Below are 24,838 nucleotides of genomic sequence, written 5' to 3'. Positions count from 1 at the left end.
CCAGGCTGCTTGGACGAGTGAAACCAATTACCTGTCTCCTTGATCCTTGCCCATCCGGGCTCATAAAAGTAAGCCGGGAAGGTCTGGGTGGTGGACTCTGTAGGGTGGTGAATGCTTCCCTCTGTGAGGGAGCCTTCCCAGGCCCACTGAAAGAGGCGGTTATTAAACCGTTTTTTTTAAAAAAAAACATCTTTGGAATCGTCCAATATGGCCAACTATCGCCCAGTCTCAAATCTTCCATTCTTGGGCAAGGTGATTGAGCGAGTGGTTGCTGAACAAGTCCAGGCACGCCTGGAGGATGCAGACCATTAGGATCCCTTCCAATTGGGATTCAGGCCTCATCATGGGACTGAAACTGCCTTGGTCAATGATCTTGGGCAGGCTAGGGACAAGGGTGTAAACTGTTTCCTAGTTCTGCTGGATCTCTCAGTGTCCTTTGATATTATTGACCATAACATCCTTCTGGACCATCTAGAGGGGTTGGGAGCTGGGGGAACTGTTATACAGTGGTTCCGCTCCTTCTTCCTGGGCCGTGTCCAGAAAGTGGGGGGGGGGTGAGTGTTCAGACCCCTGGGCTCTCACTTGTGGGGTGCCTCAGGGTTCCGTCCTCTCCCCCATGCTTTTTAATATCTATATGAAGCCGCTGGGAGAGGTCATCAGGGGGTTTGGGCAGGGTGTTCATCAGTATGCAGATGACACCCAGCTCTACCTCTCTTTTTAATCGGAACCAGTGAAGGTCCTGTGTGAGTATCTGGAGCTGGTTGGAGGATGGCTAACAGATCGAGGTTGGATCCTGACAAGACAGAAGTACTGTTTTTGAGGGACGGGGTGGGCAAGGGTGGGGGACTCCCTGGTCCTGAATGGGGTAACTGTGCCCCTGAAGGACTAGGAGCGCAGCCTGGGAGTCATTTTGGACTCACAGCTGTCCATCAAGGCACAGGTAAATTCTGTGTCCAGGGCAGCTGTCCACCAGCTCCATCTGGTATGGAGGCTGCGACCCTACCTGCCAGCAGACTGTCTCGCCAGAGTGGCGCATGCTCTGGTTATCTCCTGCTTGGACTACTGCAATGTGCTCTACGTGGGGCTACCTTTGAAACTGACCCAGAAACTACAACTAATCTAGAATGCATCAACTAGACTGGTGACTAGGAGTGGCCACCAAGACAATATAACACCGGTCCTGAAAGGCCTACATTAGCTCCCAGTATGTTTCCGAGCACAATTCAAAGTGTTGGTGTTGACCTTTAAAGCCCTAAGCATCCTCGGCCCAGTATACCTGAAGGAGCGTCTCCACCCCCATCGTTCATCCCAGACACTGAGGTCCAGCTCCAAGGGCCTTCTGGCGGTTCTCTCACTGCGAGAAGTGAGGTTACAGGGAACCAGGCAGAGGACCTGCTTGGTAGTGGCGTTCGCCCTATGGAACACCCTCCCATCAGATGTCAAGAAAATAATCAAAGATCTAGCTTTTATAAGACATCTGAAGGCAGCCCTGTTTAGGGAAGTTTTTAATGTTTGGTGTTTTATTGTGCTTTTAATTCTGTTGGGAACCACCCAGAGTGGCTGGGGAAACCCAGCCAGATGGGCAGGGTATAAATAATAAATTGTTGTTGTTGTTACTTTATGAACATATATTCCTGTATGTGACTACAGCAATTATAATACAAGCATCCCCCCACTTAGATCGGGGTTATGTTCCAGGCCCCGATGCATACTTGAAATTGCATAAAGTGGGGAGCAACCTCTAAAAAGCCTCTAAATGCCTATTTCTCCCTTCTTTCCAGCTCTCTCCCACTCTCTCTCCAATCCAGACCAAACTAAGTACAGTTGAAGCTCTGGGGCCGGCTGCTGCTGCGCCACTCGTCACATCAGCTGTTAAGCGAGGAGGCTGAGCAGTATAAGCAAAGCCCTGCTGCATCGCCAGCCTCTTTGGGGCTTCCTCCGCCCTCACTGATGTCCTCTTTGGGCTCAGGGGAGGGTCTCCTCATGAGTCACGGGACTCTCCAGCTCTGTCCAACCATTTCCAAGTTTGAATCAAATTATCTATTTCCTGGCACCACGTGTATACATGGTCACATGCAAGGAGAACATGTGTGAGTTGGGTGACGCCTATATTAGACCTAGCTTGCTTGATACCAAATTCTTCAGAGGGTAAACATATCAAGTAGCCTTATCAAGATGATGATATTTCTTTATATCCCACCTTTCTACCAGAACTGGATCTTTAGGCATCATAATCATAAAAATTAAAACAAATAAAACAGAGAAAGCTATACATATACAAGACAATGGTTGAAAAGTAATTAAGCTAAAATAGATTTAAAACACTAAAAACAAATTTACTAAAATAAGGTAGTAAATAAGGTAGTAAGGTAGTAAAAACATCATGGCACTGTTAAATTTAAAGCGCTTTCCTTAAAGCAGATAGTTCCCCGAAGCCCCCTGGAATAAAGCAGTCTTCACCTGCCAGTGGAAAGGCAACAAGGAGTACGCTAGTCAAGCTTCTTCAGGAAAGGAGTTCCAGAGTCTGGGAGCAACCACTGAGAAGGCTCTCTCCTGAGTCCCCACCAAACATGCCTGTGAGGGTGACAGGACCAGGAGAAAGGCCTCCCCTGAAGATCTCACAGCCCAGGCAGGTTCATATGGGAGAATATGGTCCTTCACGTATCCTAGACCTAAACTATATAAGGCTTTAAAAAGGGATATAGAAATAAATATTTATAAAATGCTATCCATAAAATATGGGGTCTTTATAGGTCATAACCAACACTTTGACTTGTGCCCAGAAACAAACTGGTAGCCTCTTGAGCTGTTGTAAGAAGGGGGTCGCTTCACCAAGCTGGTGAAAGATGGCAAGTGCTGGGCATTTTCTAGAAGCCCTCATCTTTCCCCCACCTCTTTAGCCTGGCCAAAAGAATAAGGCAGTCCAAATATTTTACTTATTTATCAAAATTTACATACTGCTTATCTGTAAAAAAAAATCCAAAACAGAAGCAGTATTATTATTGTTATTTCTGGCTGGGTTTCCTAGTCTAAGCTGGAAGGGGCACTTCCATAAATCAGCCATGAAATTTCTGCCACTCGCTGAATCCCAGGCTCTTGCGTTAAGCAAGGAGGAGAAAAGTGTCTCTTTCTCGGCCCAAACCCTTCACAAGGCCATTCTCGCATGTCCTTCTTGCACACATGCGGAGTGTGTTTTGGCAAAGAGCATTTTTTAAAATAATAATTTTTATTAAAGATTTTCATGGTTCACAAAAAATGTGCATTGTCTTTTCTCAAATTGTATAGAGAATGTTATGTTGCCATCTTTTTTGGTGATGCAATGTATTCTTGTTTTGAGTGATTTTTTTACGACACCTGTTTGCTAATAGTCTGGAGTTTTTCCCTCCATACACATGGAAGCGTTGCTTTGAGTATAGGATGTTTATCATTGTTTTGTTGATGTCTAGTGAGTCAAGGTCCCGTCTCTTTTGTTCTATAAGTTTAAGGAGTCTTTTAGCACCTGTTCATTTGTATTGTGATGAGAGAGCTGTGGTTTTTTGTTCCATTTTGCTAATTTTTTAGGTTTGTTGTTTAAGAGATGCTTTCTCTTTTATGCAGGCTCCTCTACTAACCACCTTCATTGTGTCCCAAAGAAGGGTGTGTGTGTGTTATATTTTTTTTCCAAGTGAATTTTTATTGTTTTCCTTACATATTCTTTTCCAACAAATTGTAATAGCACATATTGTAATAGCACAATAGTGTGTTATATTGTCTATATCATTTTATTTGAAATAGTTCTGGAGGGTTTTCATGAGGCTCTCTCTGATTGATTGATTGATTGATTGATTGATTGATTGATTTGTGGTTAGGATGGGACTGAAGGGCCATGATGAGGTGGATTGTGTTTCCTCTCCCGTTCTAAGGGTAGCTTCTACTGGGGCCTGGTTTGTGACTTTAATGTTGCCCAGGAGGATCAGACCTTGCATGAGCAGAATGCTATCCGGTTTGGACATTGTGCCGTGGTGCCCAGATTGGAACGTGTAGCTGGTGTTTCCCGGATTATTATTTTTTGCCCCATATGTTGTAAAGGCCTCCGTCTCGTAGCATTTTTAGCAGTTTGTAGGAGTCTCTAGTTGTTTGGGGTTTCCCTCAGAGGAAGGTTGCTCCATGGGCATGTGGGGTGGCTGTCTTTCAGGGAGATGCCTCTCATATTAAGGTTGACGTCACCTCCAAGGATTGCTATTACGTCAGAGAAAGAGAGGAATTGATTTAGTGTTTTCTGGATGAATTCTATTTGTTTTGAGTTGGGGGCATATATGGAGCCAATTGTCAGTTTGGTTTTTCCATCTAGTGTCCCTTTGGTGAAAGTAAGTCTACCTCTTTTGTCTTTTAGCACTGTCGTGGCTTTAAAGTTCAGGTCTGTACTGAACTTTTTTTTTTATTATTATTATTATTATTATTATTAATTAGTATTATGGCTACACCGCTAGCCTTTCCTGAGCTAGGTGCAACCCATTGTTGACTGAAGTGGGGTTTGCTCATGAGATTACATCCTTTTGGTGGATTGTGTTCTTCCTGTAGGAAGGCAATTTGTGGCTTCATGGTTAAAAATTAGATGTGGATATTGTAAAAGCAGGGGTGGGAGTGGGACGCAGGTGGCACTGTGGTCTAAACCATTGAGCCTCTTGGGCTTGCCGATCAGAAGGTTGGCGGTTCGAATCCCTGCAACGGGGTGAGCTCCCGTTGTTCAATCCCAGCTCCTACCCACTTAGCAGTTTGAAAGCACGTCAAAGTGCAAGTAGATAAATAGGTACCACTCCAGCGGGAAGGTAAACGGCGTTTCCGTGCGCTGCTCTGGTTCGCCAGAAGCGGCTTAGTCCTGCTGGCCACATGACCCGGAAGCTGTACGCCGGCTCCCTCGGCCAGTAAAGCGAGATGAGCGCCGCAACCCCAGAGTTGGTCACGAGTGGACCGAATGGTCAGGGGTCCCTTTACCTTTACCTTTAGGGGTGGGAGTAGGATTTAAAATTGAAACACAAAAAGTCAGAGATTAAAAATCTGAAAGTAACAGGACAGGTCTAGTTAGATTGAGGGGGGAGAAGGTAAAAAATAAAAAAGTAAAAAGTAAAAATGTTTTTCAGGGGTTAACTAATAGTAATGGTGAAAGTTATTATTTTTTGTCCTTTAAAAAGGAAGGGAAGGAGGAAGAAGAAACAGAGGAAAGGGGGGCGTTAGGACAGCAGTATTAAAATGCTAATAATACTAACAATAAAAAGTTGAGGATTGAAAGAATATATATATATATACACATACATACACACATAAATAAATACACAAAAATATGTATGTATATATATATATGTATATATATGGGCAAAAATTAAAAGATTAATGAAAGAGATAGGGTACAGGGGTAAGGGTAAGGATAGGGATTTAGAGGTAGAAGTCAAGAATCTTATCCTCCCTAAGTGAAACATGGGAGGGGAGATTAAAAATTTGAGAATAAAATATTTTTTCCCCTTTCTTTTTTTTTCTTAAAGAAAAATAGTGGCAAAAAGTAATCTCCACCAAAGTGGAGATTCAAGTTAAAGTGTGGAGTAAAGGTGAAAAAGCTTAATTTGGGGGGGGGGGTGGAGGGGAAGGGTATGTATATGTTTTAGTAATAATAGTTTGAAGGTATTGTTCAGCCAGTTGGTGTGTATTTTTACCTGGCTTGGAGTTCTAATTTATTCTGCAACAGGACCAGCTCCCTGTGTGATGGAGGAGGTGGGCGTGGGGGGGTGGGGTTCAAGCACTGGTAATAATAATGATGCTGATGGTGGCAGAGGAGGATAAAGAAACATTTAAAAATAGTAATAATGATGATGATGATGAGAAATAGAACCTAAAATAAAGGTAAAAATAAGGTAGGGGTAACCCCAAGATGACAGTGAAAGGAGATCAGAAAAAACAAAAAACTGGGGAAATACAGTTAGAAGAAGAAGGGGGTTGTCTCCCCCCCCCCGAGAAATGGGGAAGAAAAGGGGGAAGAAATGAGTAAAAAAAGAAAGAAAAGGAATCAAAATCCTAAGAAAGAAAGGAATAAAAATATCCTAACCTAAAATAAAAACGCAGGGCTAGGGTAGCCTCCTGGGTTCAAGGCTCCTCTGGGGGCGCTGCCATTTTCACCCTCCTCTGAGTTTGCCCATCAAAACAAAAAAACAATATATGGTGTTTTACAATTGAGGGGAAGGACCAAGCCAAACCAAGCAGACTTGATGCAGCTGTGGTTGCCGTCTTGCAGAGCGGCAGGGCCAGGGACTGCTTCTCTCTCTCTCTCTCTCTCTCTCCTGCTCATGGCTCCAGCTCTCCGATGGCAGGGGGAGGTTGCCTGGGGGTGACACTCGACCAGGCTTTGGAGGAGCACCCTCAAAGTTGGCTCCGGCAGGGCTGCAAGCTACTGTGGCTGCCGGAGCTGGTGACTTTGGAGCGGGTCTGTTAGTTAGCTGGCAAGTAGTTAGCCTTGCTCCAGCTGCAAAAGAGCCGGGCACCAGTCCTGGATGTTGGAGTAGGTTGGCGTGCTCTAGCAGGCTCTTCTTGTGTTCTCGGGTCTTCTGCATGCCAGGCATTTACCCAGCCCCTGAGCCAGGGATGGTCCTCATAAGCTGCTGTCTGGGACTCTGGAGACTGAACTGGGAACTACCTGAGGCTGGGAGCCTGTTCCCTTCAGCTACAGAAAGAAATCAAAGTGCACAATGCCAGCCTCTGCATGCTGGTGCCATCAGGCCTTGGGAATATTATGGGCCTGGTCCTCTTCCTTTGCCTGCCTGCCATGTTGGACTCCCCTCCCATCACCCCTGACCATTGGCAATGCCAGCGGGAAGGATGAGAGCTGTAATCGAAAACATCCAGAGGGCTCCAAGTTGGGGAAGGTGCCTTCCTTTGTATAGCAGATAGGTAGATTCACCTTTAAATGCAAACCAGATCTAATTCCTCCCCCATCCCTGCCCCACTCTGAATATTGGAATCCTGTGCACACTGAAAATGCTTGAAATGACCCTTTTCCCCCCATCCTGCCCCTCACTCTTTGCCCCTGCCTTTCACCTCACCTCCTTTACACTTAAAATATTTCTGTTTCTGCGTGTGAATATTCAGTTTTTAAGGAAAGAAAGAATTTTTATAAAGTTTTCTTGCCTTTCTAGTCTCATCCAGTTCTCCCCCCACCCCTTTCTTTGAAATTATTCCTGCCAGCATCCCCTTCTCCTTTCCACTCAGTGGGTACCAACGACTCTGTTTTATGAGACACTCTGTAGGGGTGGACGAGCACTGCTAAATTAATTTGCAAATGAGCTCTAGTTTACTTTATGACTTAGTTCAATCTTCAAATTATATTTTTCTCTCCCTTTATTCTGTGGAGGATGGACAACTTAATATTATTTTGACAGTATGTATTATTTATTTATTCCCTTGATATGACACTTTTTTATTTTATTTTATTTTATTTATACAACAAGAAAAAAACACACACAAAAAACACAAATACCAAATTACACACAAATTACAAAAATAACCATAGACACATAATTTTCTTGACAAACAATAAAACATCTATTGGTCTTAACACTAAAGACCCAACTTCCCGTCTATTCCATATTTCAACTTCATATTACGTATTGCCAATACACATTTTTTTTCATAATTAAACTTATTCTCAATAAATCTAATTTCTTCTATCTACCTAGCAACTATCACTAGTTGCTAGATATGACACATTTAAGCTCCCAGAGCTTTCACTTTCCAAGATAACATGGCTATATGAGTGAATAATATCAATCCGTTCCGGAAGTCCATTCTTAAACTGAAACCATTCTTAAACTGAGGCACGCTTTCCCTAATGAGGCCTCCTGCCGCCCTTCCACTGTTCGGATTCCATTCTTAGACAGAGGTAAAGTTCTCAAACCGGGACACTACTTCTGGTTTTGCGGAGTTCGTAAACCGAATCATTCTTAAACCGGACTGTTCTTAAACTGAGATACCACTATATTTAAATTGTAGCCAAAGATGGTGGTCCTCTTTCACATTGTATAGGAGGGGAAACATTCCATAGAGTGTGTTATCTAGTACAAATGATTTAATAATATCTGGTTGTGCTGGTTTCCTCACATATATTTTGCTTTTTATGTGTTTCATGCAAACCACAAAATCCTGCCCTCCTCCCCATAGCTGGATGTGCTGCTGTCATCAAAGAATTAAAAGCGCAAGAGAAATTTCCTCAGTTTTTTGGTGTGTTGTAGATTTTTCTCTTCTCCCTTCTCCCCCTTTCTTAGCTCTTTTGTTTTCAAGACTTCTTAAATTCACAAATTAAATGGAAAGGACAGCTTTTTTTGAACAAAACACCCCTGCCTGCTTCTCAGGCTAGGCTTTGGAAATTTATTCTGTCTTAGTGATAAAATAAATTTGGTTGGTCATGAAGGAGCAGCAAATGTAGAAACTCCTCAAGCAGAGTCAGGTTTGATGTGTAACCTCTAAGCAGGCAACTCCAAAAGAGAGGCCTTTCAACCTCTGGCCTCCAAAACCGCACCCTGAGCACAGCTGCCGGCATGAAGGACAACCAGGGGCTGCTTATTCCTGAGTAGACCCGTTGTAGAGGAAGGTAAGAAGAACCTGCTGGATCAGGTTAATGGCCCATCTAGTCCAGCATCCTGTTCTCACAGTGGCCAACCAGATGCGTCAATGGGAAACCCCCAAGCAGGATCCGAGCACAAGAGCCGTCCCTTCCTGCAGTTTCCACCAAATGGTATTCAGAAGCATTGCTGCTTCCAATGTGAAGGCAGAGAAGCCACCCTGGCAGCAGCCATTGATCGCCTCCTCCAGTCCAGTCCTCTTTTAAAGCCACCCAAGTTGGTGGCCATCGCTGCCTCCTGTGGGAGAGAGCTTACCTACGTGCTGCGTCATTCCTGCACTGCAGCAGGTTGGACCAGGTGACCCGTAGGGTGGTTTCCAATACTACTGTTCTACAATTTTATGAAATATTCAGCAAGGAGCAGTGAGGAGAGATATTTAATAGAGGAGATCTTTGGTTGACTGGGGGTGCTAGAGGTTCTGGGCAAGGTTATATCAAGAAATAAGAACTGAATGATAGGTTGGTACAAGGCTCTGAGTGTTTTGGAAGCTCTCCTGCCATTAGGACTGGGGTGCTGATTCAGTTGGTATTTTTCTTTGGATGTACATGTTTTTGGTTTTGAATACCAGGGGATTTCTTCCTCCATGCATCAAAGTAAAGTCTGAAGGTGGCCACCTGGGAAAATGCCGCACTCTCCAGCCCCACACAGAACCCACCATTGGTTCACATGAGAAGAGAGCCTCTGTCCCTTAGAAATACGGGGGGGGGGGGCTTCTGCACTCCCCCTGTTGTTCCTCTGCTTTGAGACCTCATTTGAGAAGAGCAGCAGATTATAATTCCTGAAATAAATACGTATTTATGCCCAGAAGTCCAAAAAGAGGTATCATATTTTAGGTTAAGTACTTAATTCGTTCCGGAGGTCTGTACTTAACCTGAAACTGTTCTTAACCTGAAGCACCACTTTAACTAATGGGGCCTCCCGCTGCTGCCGCGCCGCCGGAGCACAATTTCTGTTCTCATCCTGAAGCAAAGTTCTTAACCTGAAGCACTATTTCTGGGTTAGCGGAGTCTGTAACCTGAAGCGTATGTAACCCGAGGTACCACTGTATTTCTCTCTCCCCACCCCCCTTGGTATTTGACAACTATCAGTTAATTAAGACTAATGCTGCCGCTGTGTGGGAGGCTGGAATTATTTTATAGAGTTCAATGTGAACCACAAAGTCTGTGTCATGCTTGGCCAAGATACCACAGCAGGTCGGAGCCAGAGCGAAGAATAGAACAGAGGGGTCCCCTGTCCCCTCTTTCCTGCCCTCGCCAGCTCTGTAAATGGCTCAGAGGACACCCCAAGCTGCCAGTGAGCCAACACTACGAGTACACAAGGAGGGCTTAAAAAGATAGAGTGTTTCTGTTTTAAAAAATCTATTTTTGATCTTTGTTGTTTCTCTGGCAAGCTTTTATCAGCCTTTGGCAACTGTCAACAACGGGAGCAAAAAGTTGGGATGCTGTAAATTTCTAAATTTCTGCCAGCTGCACTTCCAAAATGTAAAGATGGGGTTGTAAGGAGCTGAAGGCTGAGCAATTAATCTGCCCCCTTTTGGTCTTCCAGTCAATAGCCCACCCCATCCTGTTGCATTGTCATGGTGCCCTGTTCCTTTACGCATTTTGTACACATTCCCCCACATAAAATATTTACTTTTTACATGGAATATGCACTTTCCACTGTTGTATAATGCATTTGTCAGTGAAGTATGTGTTTTGTATGTTCCTTTTCATAGAAGCATAGACTTATAGAACTGGAAGGGATCCCAAGGGTCATCTAGCCCAACCCCATTGGAAGTGTCAGATTGGGATGCTCTCTGTGCAACAAATTTAGCCCCTGCTTGTTGATAAGCAGGAGATCTGCCTTTCTTTGGTTTTGGAAATGAATCTTTCATCTCCAGTTCTTCCTGGAGATGAACCTGGGACATTTTGCATGGAAAGCAGATGTTGTGCTCCTTAGCAAGAAAATCCAGGTAACTACCAACAGGTGAGCTTCACCTCAATACCAGGAAAGGTCCTAGAACAGATAATTCAACAATTCGTCTGTAGGCACTTAGAGAAGGATGCAAGTCATACCAGACAAACCTCATTTCTTTTTTTGATGGAGTTACAAGCTTGGTGGATCAGGGGAATGCTGTAGACGTAGTATATATTGATTTCAGTAAGGCTTTTGATAAAATCCCCCATGATATTCTTGTGGAAAAGCTGGTAAAAAGTGGGTTGAACGAGGTAACTGTTAGGTGGATTTATAGCTGGCTGACTGACCAAACCCAAAGAGTGCTCATTAATGGTTCCCCGTCACCCTGGAAAAAGTGACAAGTGGGGTGCCACAGGGTTCTGTCCTGGGTCCGTTGTTGTTCAATATCTTTATAAACAGCTTGGATGAAGGAATTGAGGGGATGCTCATCCAATTTGCGGATGACACCAAACTGGGAGGGGTAGCTAATGCCACAGAAGAAGGAAATCAGATTCAAGATGACCTTAAAAAATTGGAGAACTGAGCCAAAACTAACAAAATGAATTCCATTGGTGCAAATGTCAGGTTCCACATTTAGGCAGGAAGAACCAGCTGCACAAATATAAGATGGGAGACATCTGACTTGCAGTAGAACATGTGAAAAGGTTTGGAAGGTAAGAGGCCTTCCTCTTCCTCCTCCTCTAGGCTCAGCCTCCTGACTCAGCTTCCTTCTTCCTAGGATTCTTTTCATCTAATTTACTTTCCATGCTATCAGATCAGCTGGAGGAAAGCCTGAGTCATCGAGGGCACCTGCAATGAAGCTCCCAGCGATGGTTACAATGAAAGGATGCCCCCCCCCAAAAAAAATCACCTTGCAAGTAGCAAAGTGTTCTGCCTATACTTCCCAGAGGGTTAAAGAAACATGATTTGATGCTTTTGAGTGAAAGGTGACTGGGCCATGGAAGCATTCATTCCTTAGTTTTTAGCATTCGTACCTTAGTTGACCAAATCAAGTCATGTTATTGAATCCTTTGTAGGTTTGGGGTGTTGTTGGGTTGGTTGTTTTGCACTTACTAAAACTTTGGCCTGTTCTTTTTTTTTCTTTTCTCAGATTAAATTTGACAGTGACAGTGTCTGCGTTTGCTGTGAGCTACAACACCAGCCCTCAGGCTGCAGCCTGGGTGAGATGCTGAAACTGAACCCTTTGCAGGAATGCAACACCGTCAGGCTGACCCTAAAGGTGAGATTCAGATAAATTCTCTCCTCCTCTTTTGCTAGGTTTCTTTGTGGCAAAATCAAAACCTCTGGAAATGGGAGATGCAGAAATACGAAAGCATGCTGAGAACCATTCAATATTAGAGGGACTTGACCTGCCATCCTGTGGGGGGGAGGTGTACCATTTTGTGAGTCTAGTCCCAGTAAACTCAGTTGACCATCCTTCCAAATAAACACAGAGGACTGGGCACACACAACATAGATGAGCAATTTTTGTTGTTTAGTCGTGTCCGACTCTTCGTGACCCCATGGACCAGAGCACGCCAGGCACTCCTGTCTTCCACTGCCTCCCGCAGTTTTGTCAAACTCATGCTGGTAGCTTTGAGAACACTGTCCAACCATCTCGTCCTCTGTCGTCCCCTTCTCCTTGTGCCCTCCATCTTTCCCAACATCAGGGTCTTTTCCAGGGAGTCTTCTCTTCTCATGAGGTGGCCAAAGTATTGGAGCCTCAGCTTCAGGATCTGTCCTTCCAGTGAGCACTCAGGGCTGATTTCCTTAAGAATGGATGCGTTTGATCTTCTTGCAGTCCATGGGACTCTCAAGAGTCTCCTCCAGCACCATAATTCAAAAGCATGCATTCTTTTAGCCTGCCTCATTTTGCCTGGAAGTCAAACAGTGGTGTTATGCAGGCAAATGCAGGAGCATATAACTCCTGGCCCTTTTCTACAGCACAAGTGATGTCATCTGCTGGAGCAACAGGGAACATTGCTTCCCTACCTGCATGTGTGTGTGTGAATCTGTATTGAGACTGTCTGTAGTACAGAGAGAGAGAGATTGTGATCAGCTCCTCTAACTGAAGGTGCCCTTTAAAAAATGAGAATCATGCATGTTAAGTCGCTCCTACGTTTCACTGATTGTGTTTACTCTTATCTGTTTCATTTGATGTATTGTTGCACTTGGCTCTTTTCTCTGCTAGATTTGTGTCGTTAAATACTAGACTATTCTGCCCCCTGCCAGTTGGCCCAGTGTTCTCTGATCTGTCAGAAGGCCAACCTTAGCTCAGCCTGACAGTTCCAGAGGACTTGTCTATAGCCATGCATGCCCATTCTCTGCAGAAATGAGAACTGTGTGATATGCAGCTTCTCCTATCCCACCCCCACCAACCTCCTTCAAAGGGAGAGAATTAGGGGATATGTGAAACCTATTTCTTAACAAGAAATCTCATTTTGAGTTTCAGGTTTGGTTTTTTTGTACTGGCATTGCATTTCATCTCTCCCCAACTCTCCCTATCAGAGGCGTCTTGCTAGACTTGTGAAGAAATTACAGCTAATCAAGTAAACACTGACAGTGATAATGTTCCCTTTCTATAATTATGATTAGTACAGTGGTACCTCTGGTTAAGAACTTAATTCATTCTGGAGGTCCGTTCTTAACCTGAAACTGTTCTTAACCTGAAGCACCACTTTAGCTAATGGGGCCTCCCGCTGCCGCTGCGCCGCCGGTGCACGATTTCTGTTCTCATCCTGAAGCAAAGTTCTTAACCCGAGGGGCTATTTCTGGGTTAGTGGCATGTGTAACCTGAAGTGTCTGTAACCCAAGGTACCACTGTAATTGCTACAGGCTGCTGTGAATGAAAACCGCTCTTAGGCACACGGGGTTTGGTGTGGCCATTTGCTTGAAAAAAGGAAGTGGCACAGAAAAGCCAGAAGACGGGAGATGTACGTACAGTGGTGCCCCGCAAGACGAATGCCTCGCAAGACGGAAAACCCGCTAGACGAAGGGTTTTCCGTTTTTGAGCTGCTTCGCAGGACGAATTTCCCTATGGGCTTGCTTCGCAAGACGAAAATGTCTTGCGAGTCTTGAGATTTTTTTTTCGCTCCCCCCCCCCCTTTATCTAAGCCGCTAAGCCTTTAATAGCCTTTTAGCAGCGAAGCCGATAAGCCGATAAGCCTTTAATAGCTGCTAAACCGCTAATAGCGCTAATCCGTTAAGCGGCTAATAGGGTTGCTTCGCAAGACGAAAAAACCGCTAGACGAAGACACTCGCGGAACGGATTAATTTCGTCTTGCGAGGCACCACTGTACCTTGTTTACAACGAGTAGCTTTAAAAGGGGGTAAGATAGATTCATAGATTCATAGAATTTCAGAGTTGGAAGGGACTACCTGTTGAATTCATAGGAACGTAAGAAGCTCCCTACTGGATCAGGCCAATGGCTCATGTAGTCCAGCATAGCCCTGTTGTCACAGTGGCCAACCAGATGCCTGTGGGGAACCAGCAAGCAGGACCTGAGCGCAAGAGCACTTTTCCTGCCCATGAGTCCCAGAAACTGGTATTCAGAGCATTACTGCCTCCGACCATGGAGGCAGAGCCAAGCAGTAGCCATCCACAGCCCTCTCCTCCTCCCTGAATTTATCCATTCTTCTTCTTCTTCTTCTTCTTCTTCTTCTTCTTCTTCTTCTTCTTCTTCTCCTAATGTATTTTTATTTTTAAAATTCTTGGTTTACAAAAGTATGAGCCGTGTCTCTCTCTGCGTATGTGATAAAGGGGAGCTAAAGCCATCCAAGTTGATGGTCCTCACTGCCTCCTGTGGGGGTGAGTTTCTTGGTTAACTCTGCTGCATGAAGAAATACTTTCTTTTATCTGTCCCAAATCTTCCAAATCTTCAGCTTCATTGGTTGACCTTGAATTCTAGCATTATGAGAGGGAGAAAAACAACCTCTTTCCATTATCTTCATGTCATGCATAATTTTATAAACTTACATCATGTCACCTCTTCCTCACCTTTAGACTAAGAAGTCCCAAATGCTGCAACCTTTTCTCATAGAGAAGTTGCTCCATCTCCTTGATAATTTTGGTTGTCCTTTTCTGAATCTTTTCCAACTCTACAATATCCTTTTTCAGGTGAGGTGACCAGAACCGCACACTGTCTTCCCAATGTATTAAAAAGGCATTATGATACTGTTCTTTCCTAATGATCCCTAGCATGGAATTTTCCCTTTTCACAAGCTCCACACACTGGGTTGATATCCAGTGCTAGAAAAGGAGATGCTGGAGCTCACCATGAACACCTCCCTCGTTCTCTTAGAATGGCAATGGTGCCCACCTGAGAGGTGCTGGAACTGAGTCCAGTGAGTTCTGGCTGAAAAAAGCCCTGAAACTATCCACTATGACCCCAAGATCCTGGTTAGTCACCACCAATTCAGACCCTATGAGTGTATATGTGAATAAGATTTTTTTTGTGCTGATATGCATTATTTTACACTTGTTTACATTGAAATGCATTTGCCATTTTAGTGCCCATTCACTCAGTTTGGAAAGCTCTTTGCAGTCTCTTTTTTTGTTTTAACAACCCTGAACAATTTACTATGATCAGCAAGTTTGGTTAAGAGCAATAGACTCATAATCTGGGGAACCAGGTTCGCGTCTCCGCTCCTCCACCTTCAGCTGCTGGGTGACCTTGGGCCAGTCACACTTCTCTGAAGTCTCTCAGCCCCACTCACCTCACAGAGTGTTTGTTGTTGGGGAGGAAGGGAAAGGAGAATGTTAGCCGCTTTGAGACTCCTTAAAGGGAGTGAAAGGCGGGATATCAAATCCAAACTCCTCCTCCTCTTCTTCTTCTTTTTCTTCTTCTTCATCTAACTCTAGATTGCTTATGAACAAGTTAAAAAGCACAGGTTCCAATACTTATCCTTCCCTTGCGGGACTCCACTTTCTACTCCTTTCTACCCAGTGAACTGTCCATTTTTCTTATTCTCTGCTTCCTGCAATTTAATGAATTCCTGATCCACAAGAGGACCTCTCCTCATATTCCATGTTTGCTAAGCCTACTCAGGTAGCTTTGGTGAAGTGCCTTGCTGAAAGCTTTTTTGAAAATCCAAGTACACGGTATCAATGGGATCATCTCTATTTTTATGCTTTTTGACACCCTGAAAGAATTCTGCTAGGTTCATGAGGCAGGGCTTGCCCTTGCAGAAACCATGCTAGCTTTACTTCAGCAAAACTTATTCTTCTATGTGCTTGTTTATTTTATCATTAATATTACTTTTTGCCAGTTTTACAGAGACAAACCCGTAATTTCTAGGATCCACCCTTTCACCCTGCCCAGATCCCATTTGAAAAATTAGTGTTACATTGGCTACTTCCTAGTCCTCAGGTATGGAGGCAGATCTGAGGGGCAAGTTACACCTTTTTGTCAGAAGATCAGCAGTTGCAGGTGGGCAGAGCCAGTGGAACATCCCCCTGTGTCTGATGGCACTGGGGGAGATGGTGTGACAGGCACTATGGAATGAGTGAGAGGTGGGGACGGACAGGGAGATGGGTGAGGTGAGAGAGCAGGTTCCTGCTGGACCCTCATTATCAGGCTGCCCCAGTTCTGGAAGGGGCCTCCACACCCTCACGCTCATAATGTGTTATTATAGTATGGCCTGGTGGTGATGATGCCTACTTGATGGTGCAGAGCGCAAGAAAACAGTTTGGTGTCCTTGCAGAGTAGTGTTTGAACCTAGTAATGTCCAGCCCATTCACATCCCACCCCGACACATGAGCAACGGTCCTTTTGTTCTTCTCCATAACCACCTCAGACAGCCCAAGTTGCACTGTTACTATAAGCCGCGAAATCCAATAAGCAAATGTGGGCAATAACTAGCGCATGAGAGCTACTCATATGGAGGGTATGACTACTGTATCTCAGAGGATTTCCATATCTCAAACAAAGGTTTCCTGTTATTCCCTCTTTCCCCTGCTCTATTTCTCAGATGTTTCAATAATAGAATGACTACATTATTTATGATTTTTTGTGATGGAGGGAGGTTGTTTGGAAAAAAACAAATTACATGAAAGTGAATGGCAGAAGTTCATGACTGAGGAGTAGGTAAGAGGGATCATTAAGCTATTGCCAATGACAGCCCTGTATTTATTTTATTGATTTATAGAGTGTCTTATCTCACAATTAATTGGCCTTCAGTAAACTTGACATTTGAACAGCTGACAAGGTCCAGTGCATGAAATCCTTGGCCACAGCATCAAAAGATGCACTGCTTAAATGCTCATGGCCCTGGGTCACCAAGTACAGAATAGCTGGCCTGGCTGCTTTATTATTTTTTATTATTAGGCCAACTTCTTTCTTTTGGCCTAGGAATATGCAAGTTTTTGTGCTGACACAGCTGATCCAACAGCCAGGCTCTTCTTTTGCTCTGATGTTGGGGTGGAGAACTTAGGAACCTAGGAAGCTGACTCATCCCAGGTCAAGCAGTTTGGCCATCTCACCTGATATTGTCTGTTTTGACTGGCAGTGGCTCTCCCACAGAGCTCTTCCCCTTCTCCTTCTACTGCACTTGCCAGCAATTAAGGTTATGGCCTTCTATTACTGAGCTATTGCTCTTCACTCCAAAATTTGCTCCACTTGCATAGAAACATGGTTGCCTCATACTGTGTCAGACTAATGGTCTGTGTACCTTAGTGTTGACTGCAACTGCCTTCCCTGGTCTTGGACTCCAAAGTCCCATCAACTGCAGTCATCTTTGCCCATGGTGAAGGGTGTTGGTATTCCAAAGCATCTGGAGGGCACATGGTTGGGGAGGTCTGGTCTTCATGGGCTGGCAGTGGCTCTCGAAGGGTTAATGGGAATCTTTTCCAATCCCTTGCCTACCTAGAGTCATAGAATTCTAGATTGGGAAGGAGCCCAAAGGACCATCTCGTTCAAGCCTCTGCAGTGCTCTCAGCTAAGAGGTCCCCCGGATTGATCCTCGGGTCTCCTGCTTGCAAAGCATCTGCTGCCCAAGTTCCTGCTATGTTCTGTTCTTTATCTGTTTCCTTGTTGCAACAAAGCTTTACTATAAAACACATTACAGTAAAATAAATGGCATTCGTTTTCACTCCAGCTCCAACATTAAAAATAATAACAATACAGTAAAGAAAGATTTGTTGCCTTGGAGGCATTAAAAAACCCCGAATGCTAAGTCCTAAGAGACCATTTTTACATCATTAGGCATTGAGTTAAAATATCCCCTCCCCCCGGTTTAAAAGTTTTATTAAAAGTAAAGTCATCCCTGGAGTAACTACAAAAGCAATACATCAAGATTAGATTATGAAATAGCTCCACAACCTCCTACATATTAAGGAAAAATAAATATTTTAATTCAGAACTGCAGTTTTTCTCCTGCTAGAAATGACTGCAAAATTATCTCACTCTGAAATTGTGCTAAACTGAAGGTGCTCAGTTGGCATCACAGGAGACAAATTGGGCCCCTGAAGCAGTTTTATCTTGCTTCATGTTACACTTCCATATTTTAATCTAGGAGTGGCAAAAAAGGCTCGGCCTATAAGGAAAGACGGGACACCCCATGTTTTCAAGTTTTAAGAGAGTCTGTGCTAAAACACTTCCATTTGAGCATCACAATAACCCAGACATATTATCACGGACAGCATCCAGATTCCAAACATTCTGTCCAAACTGTTGTTTGGACAGAATGTCCAATGTTGTCCAATGTTGATGACCTGGTTAGTGGGGTAGAAGTGGAAGGATCATTAGGCGCGAGTGATCATGCTCTTCTGAAGTTTACTATACAGCGGAAAGGAGCAGCCAAGCATACTAGGACTCAATTTCTTGACTTTAAGAAAGCCGACTTCATAAAACCTAGGGAAGTGCTGGGTGAGATCCCATGGACAGTAATACTAAAAGGAAAGGGAGTTCATGATGGCTGGGAGTTTGTTAAGAGGGAGATACTAAAAGCACAACGTCAGGCAATACCAATGAGACTGAAACATGGAAGGTGCCTAAAGAAGCCAGGGTGGCTATCTAAAGAACTTTTAACTGAGTTAAGATTAAAAAAGGATGTGTACAAAAACTGGAAAAGGGGGGAAACCACCAAAGAGGAATTCAAACAAATAGCCAGCACGTGTAGACACAAAGTCAGAAAAGCTAAAGCACAGAATGAACTCAGGCTTGCTAGAGAGGTTAAAAGCAACAAAAAAGGTTTTTATGGGTATGTTCGTAGCTAAAGGAAGAACAAAGAAACAGTGGGGTCACTCAGAGGAGAAGATGGTGAAATGCAAACAGGGGACACAGAAAGGGCTGAACTCCTCAATGCCTTCTTTGCCTCAGTCTTCTCCGATAAAGAAAACAATGCCCGACCTGAAGAATTTGGAGCAAATGATTCAGCAAAGGAAACACAGCCCAGAATAACTAAGGAGATAGTACAAGAATACTTGGCTAGTTTAGATGTATTCAAGTCTCCAGGGCCAGATGAACTGCATCCAAGAGTATTAAAAGAACTGGCAGAGGTGATCTCAGAACCACTGGCAGTCATCTTTGAGAATTCCTGGAGAACAGGCGAAGTCCCGGCAGACTAGAGGAGGGCAAATGTTGTCCCTATTTTCAAAAAGGGGAAAAGAGAGGACCCAAATAATTACCGCCCAGTCAGTCTGACATCAATACCAGGGAAGATTCTGGAGCAGATCATTAAGCAAACAGTCTGTGAGCACCTAGAAAGGAATGCTGTGATCACCAATAGTCAGCATGGATTTCTGAAAAACAAGTCATGTCAGACTAACCTGATCTTGTTTTTTGACAGAATTACAAGCCTGGTAGATGAAGGGAACGCAGTGGATGTAGTCTACCTTGATTTCAGCAAGGCATTTGACAAGGTGCCCCATGATATTCTTGTAAAGAAGCTGGTAAAATGCGGTCTTGACTATGCTACCACTCAGTGGATTTGTAACTGGCTGACTGACCGAACCCAAAGGGTGCTCATCAATGGTTCCTCTTCATCCTGGAGAAGAGTGACTAGTGGGGTGCCACAGGGTTCTGTCTTGGGCCCGGTCTTATTCAACATCTTTATCAACGACTTGGATGATGGACTCAAGGGCATCCTGATCAAATTTGCAGATGACACCAAACTGGGAGGGGTGGCTAACACCCCAGAGGACAGGATCATACTTCAAAACGACCTTGACAGATTAGAGAACTGGGCCAAAACAAACAAGATGAATTTTAACAGGGAGAAATGTAAAGTATTGCACTTGGGCAAAAAAAATGAGAGGCACAAATACAAGATGGGTGACACCTGGCTTGAGAGCAGTACATGTGAAAAGGATCTAGGAGTCTTGGTTGACCACAAACTTGACATGAGCCAAGAGTGTGACGCGGCAGCTAAAAAAGCCAATGCAATTCTGGGCTGCATCAATTCGAGTATAGCACCTAGATCAAGGGAAGTAATAGTGCCGCTGTATTCTGCTCTGGTCAGGCCTCACCTGGAGTACTGTGTCCAGTTCTGGGCACCACAGTTCAAGAAGGACACTGACAAACTGGAACGTGTCCAGAGGAGGGCAACCAAAATGGTCAAAGGCCTGGAAACGATGCCCTATGAGGAACGGCTAAGGGAGCTGGGCATGTTTAGCCTGGAGAAGAGGAGGTTAAGGGGTGATATGATAGCCATGTTCAAATATATAAAAGGATGTTACATAGAGGAGGGAGAAAGGTTGTTTTCTGCTGCTCCAGAGAAGCAGACACGGAGCAATGGATCCAAACTACAAGAAAGAAGATTCCACCTAAACATTAGGAAGAACTTCCTGACAGTAAGAGCTGGTCGTCAGTGGAATTTGCTGCCAAGGAGTGTGGTGGAGTCTCCTTCTTTGGAGGTCTTTAAGCAGAGGCTTGACAACCATATGTCAGGAGTGCTCTGATGGTGTTTCCTGCTTGGTAGGGGGTTGGACTCGATGGCCCTTGTGGTCTCTTCCAACTCTATGATTCTATGATTCTATGAAACTTACTAAGCTTTACTGGGAGCTGGCAGCAGGATGGTGCAGACTTTGCAATCACTTCCACTCTCCTCCTTCCATAGCATGAGCAGAAGGGGAATCAAACCACAAACCCAGCCAACCTGAAACCATGGTCTGTGTGCTGATCTTGGCTTATCAGGGAGCAGCAAACCATTATCCTTAGTTCAGACGCTTGTGTCAAGGGAAGGAGCAAAGTGGGTGCAATCGGGGAGCATGTATGGCCATTCTCAGTAAACCACTGTAGGTCAGATATTCTAGCTCATGGCGACATGAGACCACTGTGTCTTCTTTCTTTTGCCCATTGTGTGCCGCTGCTCCAGCTGTCTCAGAGGATGTATTTGAAGGCAGAAAACATTTAGTCCAAGTTGTGAAGAAAGTTAAAACATTGACCTCCTCTTGTCAGAATGGAGCAGTGATGGAACAAGATAAAAACATGTCCTGGATTTTTTAAACGGTTGCTATCAACTCAAGTCCCTGTTTTGGCATAGCCTTGCCGCAGTGCTGTGAGTTCTGGTAACATCACATCTTAATTATTGTATTGTTTTCTCTGTGGGGCTTCCCTTGAAGGCAGTCTAGAAACTGCAGCTAATTCATGTAAAACCCATTCTGCAGGATCTGCACTGAGCCCAGTTCAAGATGTTTTCATTAATTAAGCTGGGGCCAGGTACCTCTCAGAGCTTCTCTCCCTTTTCTGACTTGTTTGTGCCCTAAATTTGGCATGGGTGGCCCTTTATGCTTTCCCGTTGGCATGGATGGCACTCCACTATGGTGGCACCCTGGCTGTGGAACTCACTCTCCCGGAAGGTGCAGGTGGGTTACAAAGTTATGAAGCTTCTGATGTCTAGTCAGAACCAAGTTATCTCTCATAAGAATGTAAGAAGAACCTGATGGATCAGGCCGGTGACCCATCTAGTCCAGGGTCCTGTTCTCACAGGGGCCAAATGGATGTCTGTGGGAAGCCCACAAACAAGACTTTATCACAACAGGTAGTAGTTGTGTTGAAGAGCCTGGTAGGTAAGCAGCTCTCTTTTCTTCAGCAGCAACCAGTTAGACCACTGCCATTTATCATTTAAAATAAAATTAAAACCTTTTTTAAAAGAAAAGAACACATGCCTGTCCTTGAGCTTCCCAAGTAAAAGGAGTACACGGAGAGCAATTTCATGGGTGAAAAAGCTTTACTGCTCATTATCTCTCCTCACGTTATTGTGGGTATATCAGCAACAAAGCAGCGTAATTGAAGTCAATCAAGGGTAAAAGAAGTCTTCTTTACAGTATTGCCAAACTGGGCTTGTTTTCAGGCCTTTGTCAGAAACAATGTCAGTCCGTCACCTTTAGGGTTATTGATTACAAGAGTGTCTTTCGGCATCTGCACACTAATTCTGCCCTTTCCATGTTTGTGGAATGTGCCTCCAAAAGTTCAAGGGAATTAGAAGAGCTTTGCTAAAGAGCTATGAATCTTATTTCTCCAAGGGAAGCCAATCCTATGCAGGGAATTTGAGAAAGAGGTCAGCTGCATTTTCTTCACTGCTTTATCAATACTGCTCTATCCATACTAATATGACGGGGTGCAGAATTTGCAGCCTATGGGTCAAGTGGGGCCTTCAGGACACACCTCAAGTCATGCCCCTTAATGCATTTGGCCTGTAAACCAGAGAATTCCCACACCTGGTCTGAGATTAAAAACCTAGATACATACCAGGAGCCCCAGGGTGTTGGATCCCACAGTATAACAATATAACAATCAGTGACTGATACCCTTATATTGCATAAGGTCTTCTAAGCATTATTGCCTTGCCAAGTATTGGTTCATAAATTGTACTAATCCACATTTAGTTCTAGAGGCTCTGTCTAGGTGTAATTGCTTATAGCCACTGACTGTTGGGATTTTTCACCTTCCCTTTCAAAAGTCATCCACACCTGTGACCATCATTGCATCTTTCAGCAGGAAACTCTGCAAGTAAATCATGCTTTCCATGTCTGACTGAAAGCTACTGTCCATCAGTTTCACTGAAAATTGGAGCTGCACAGATTTTAACAAGTCTTCCCAGTAAGGCTGCCCCAATCCAATTTGGAGGGACGTGGTTGGCTTTCAGCTGAAACCTAGTACTGGGCTGCCAGGTCTGGGTTGAGGACAACCGTCTGTGGAGACCCAAGATGCAGGAGGTGTAGGGGGCAACACGTAGTCAGGAGAACCAGCGAGGGCAAACCAGAAGGCAAGACTGAAGAGCAGCCCTTTAGTTTGCACCCTCCAAACACCCCTCACAGGAACATGGGAAGCTGCCTGATATGGACTGTCCATCCAGCTTCATACTGTCTACACCGATTATACTGACAGCCCTAGCTGGAGATGATGGTGAATGAATCCAGGACCTTCTGGGTCCTGTGGGCAGGGCTAGCCACCTGCAGCGGCAGGGCGAGCATCCCAGGGGGCGGGGCAGTAATGTCACCCCCCCCCCCCCAGGGATGACACCTTGGACAGGTCGCACCCACTGCACCCCCCTTCCTCTCCCCGGGGGGGGGGGGTGAAGGACAAAGATGCTTTAAAATAAATAATAATGAAATAATAAAATAACTGTATGCTCTTCTATACAAAAGTTATGTTGCTATGTTCTAGGAAAGCAAAAAGCAAAAATATGTTTGTGTTAGGAAACAAAATCCTCCCTGCTAGGCTTTCTATGGAAAAGTTCAAATACCCCAATGTCAACAAAGTAAACAATGTCTAATAAGCCAGCACAGGAACCCGGTGACCCTGACAGGTAATCATTATAACTTGCTCAAGAACATATTTTGAGAAAACTTCCGGGGTGGCGCCACCAGCAATGGCGGACTCCCTCTGAACTGGAGGGACTAGCTCCGCGGAAAACGGGTCTTCTCCGCTACGGCGAAGCGGGGACCCACTTAAAAATCACAGGCGGATGAAGCCTGTGACCATGGGACTCAGCGGGCACCTTTAGCGCCCCCCCAACCCGCTAAGGAACCCACTAACGAGCTCAGAAGTGAAGAGGGAGAAGTGGCGCAGTGCTGTGAGTCAACTGCTATTTCCGTGGAGCGAAGCCGCATAGCTGTTGCTGGAGAGCGCTGCCTTTTTCCTGGAACAATTTGGACTTTAAAATAAGCACCCGTGAGTACTTAGACTTTGAATAATTGGACATCAAATAAGGACTTGCGAGTAGGAAAGAATCGGACCTTTAAAAATTTACTTGAATTTGGTACGGAACGGGAAGGTCTAAACAGGAAGTCATCCTTCCATTCTTTTGTAAACAGAATAAAGCAAAGGCAATTTAAACTAGAGCTCAGGAAATCGCTTTTAAAAGATTGGATTTCACCATTTAAAATTGTGGAACCCCCCTTCGACAGCAGGAGAAGGGGGGGATCTTTTTGGACTGTTTCAAGTGACTTTAAAGTGAAGTAACTTTCCTCCGTCCTGATCCTGGAGTGGGCTGTCAGGACTGACGTGTGAAGTTCATTAACCAAAGACAAGTGTTTTTGACAGATGGCTAAAAGAAGAGAAATCTAATGATTCCACTGTTCCCTTTTGCATTTTAAAGGATTATATATGGACAAAGTATCTTAAAAAAGGAAACTTTGTTGCAAGAATAAATAGAAGTCTTCCCCCTAGGGGGAGTCTGTGAAATTGTAACTGTGAAACTGTAACTAACTCCAGGGAGTCGACAGCTGTTACAGATTACAACCGTGGGAATAAGTATCTGACCTTGTAGGACAATGTATTCAGAAGCCTTGTTGTATGCTCTCTATAAAACAAACGATCTACTGGAACAATTACACGAGAAGGTGAATTGGATGGCGACTTCGACTAGAAATTTTGAACAGGCAGTGGGAAAATATGTGGAGCCCACTCAGGATTTAAATCAGGAGTGTGTCTTGACAGAACCGGAGTTTTTGACATTAAATCAGGAGTGTGTTTTGACAGAACAGGCCCAACAGGAATATGATTTTTTGGATTTGACAAATGAACTTGGAAAAAGCCATATCTGGAAAGGAAAAGTTTGGCTTGGTTTGGAAATGGGGGGCTGGATTGACCCTCCTATGCTGGGATGTTTGGACTTTTCAAATATGGCAACGGGCCGTGAGATGTTTGGGACAGTGGGGGCTCTCAATTTTGGAGGGCCTTTGAAACATGCTTTTAAATACTACATTGAATTCATTGTTGAACATGGAAAAGGGGCTGATTTGTCGAGAAGGGCTAAAAACATTGTCAAGCTGGAGTTACCACGAGCAGGAGACAAGGGAAAATACAGTTACAAAT

The 24,838-nt window shown here is 44.4% G+C and overlaps 1 protein-coding gene across 2 annotated transcripts in view; it reads left to right on the top strand.

Moving 5' to 3' along the window:
- Window positions 1-24,838, top strand: part of ENTREP2 (endosomal transmembrane epsin interactor 2) — a 196,014-nt gene that overhangs the window by 131,941 nt on the left and 39,235 nt on the right. For both annotated transcript variants that reach the window (XM_080980755.1, XM_080980754.1), the window contains exon 4: window positions 11,689-11,817. In XM_080980755.1, the coding sequence (XP_080836881.1) occupies window positions 11,689-11,817 (129 nt within the window). The remainder of the gene's footprint in view (window positions 1-11,688; window positions 11,818-24,838) is intronic.

Source organism: Podarcis pityusensis (genome assembly GCF_964106645.2).
Source record: "Podarcis pityusensis genome assembly, chromosome: 14".
NCBI classification, from domain to species: Eukaryota; Metazoa; Chordata; class Lepidosauria; order Squamata; family Lacertidae; genus Podarcis; species Podarcis pityusensis.
Note: the sequence above shows the minus strand (reverse complement) of the source record. Positions and strands in the feature narration are given on the sequence as shown.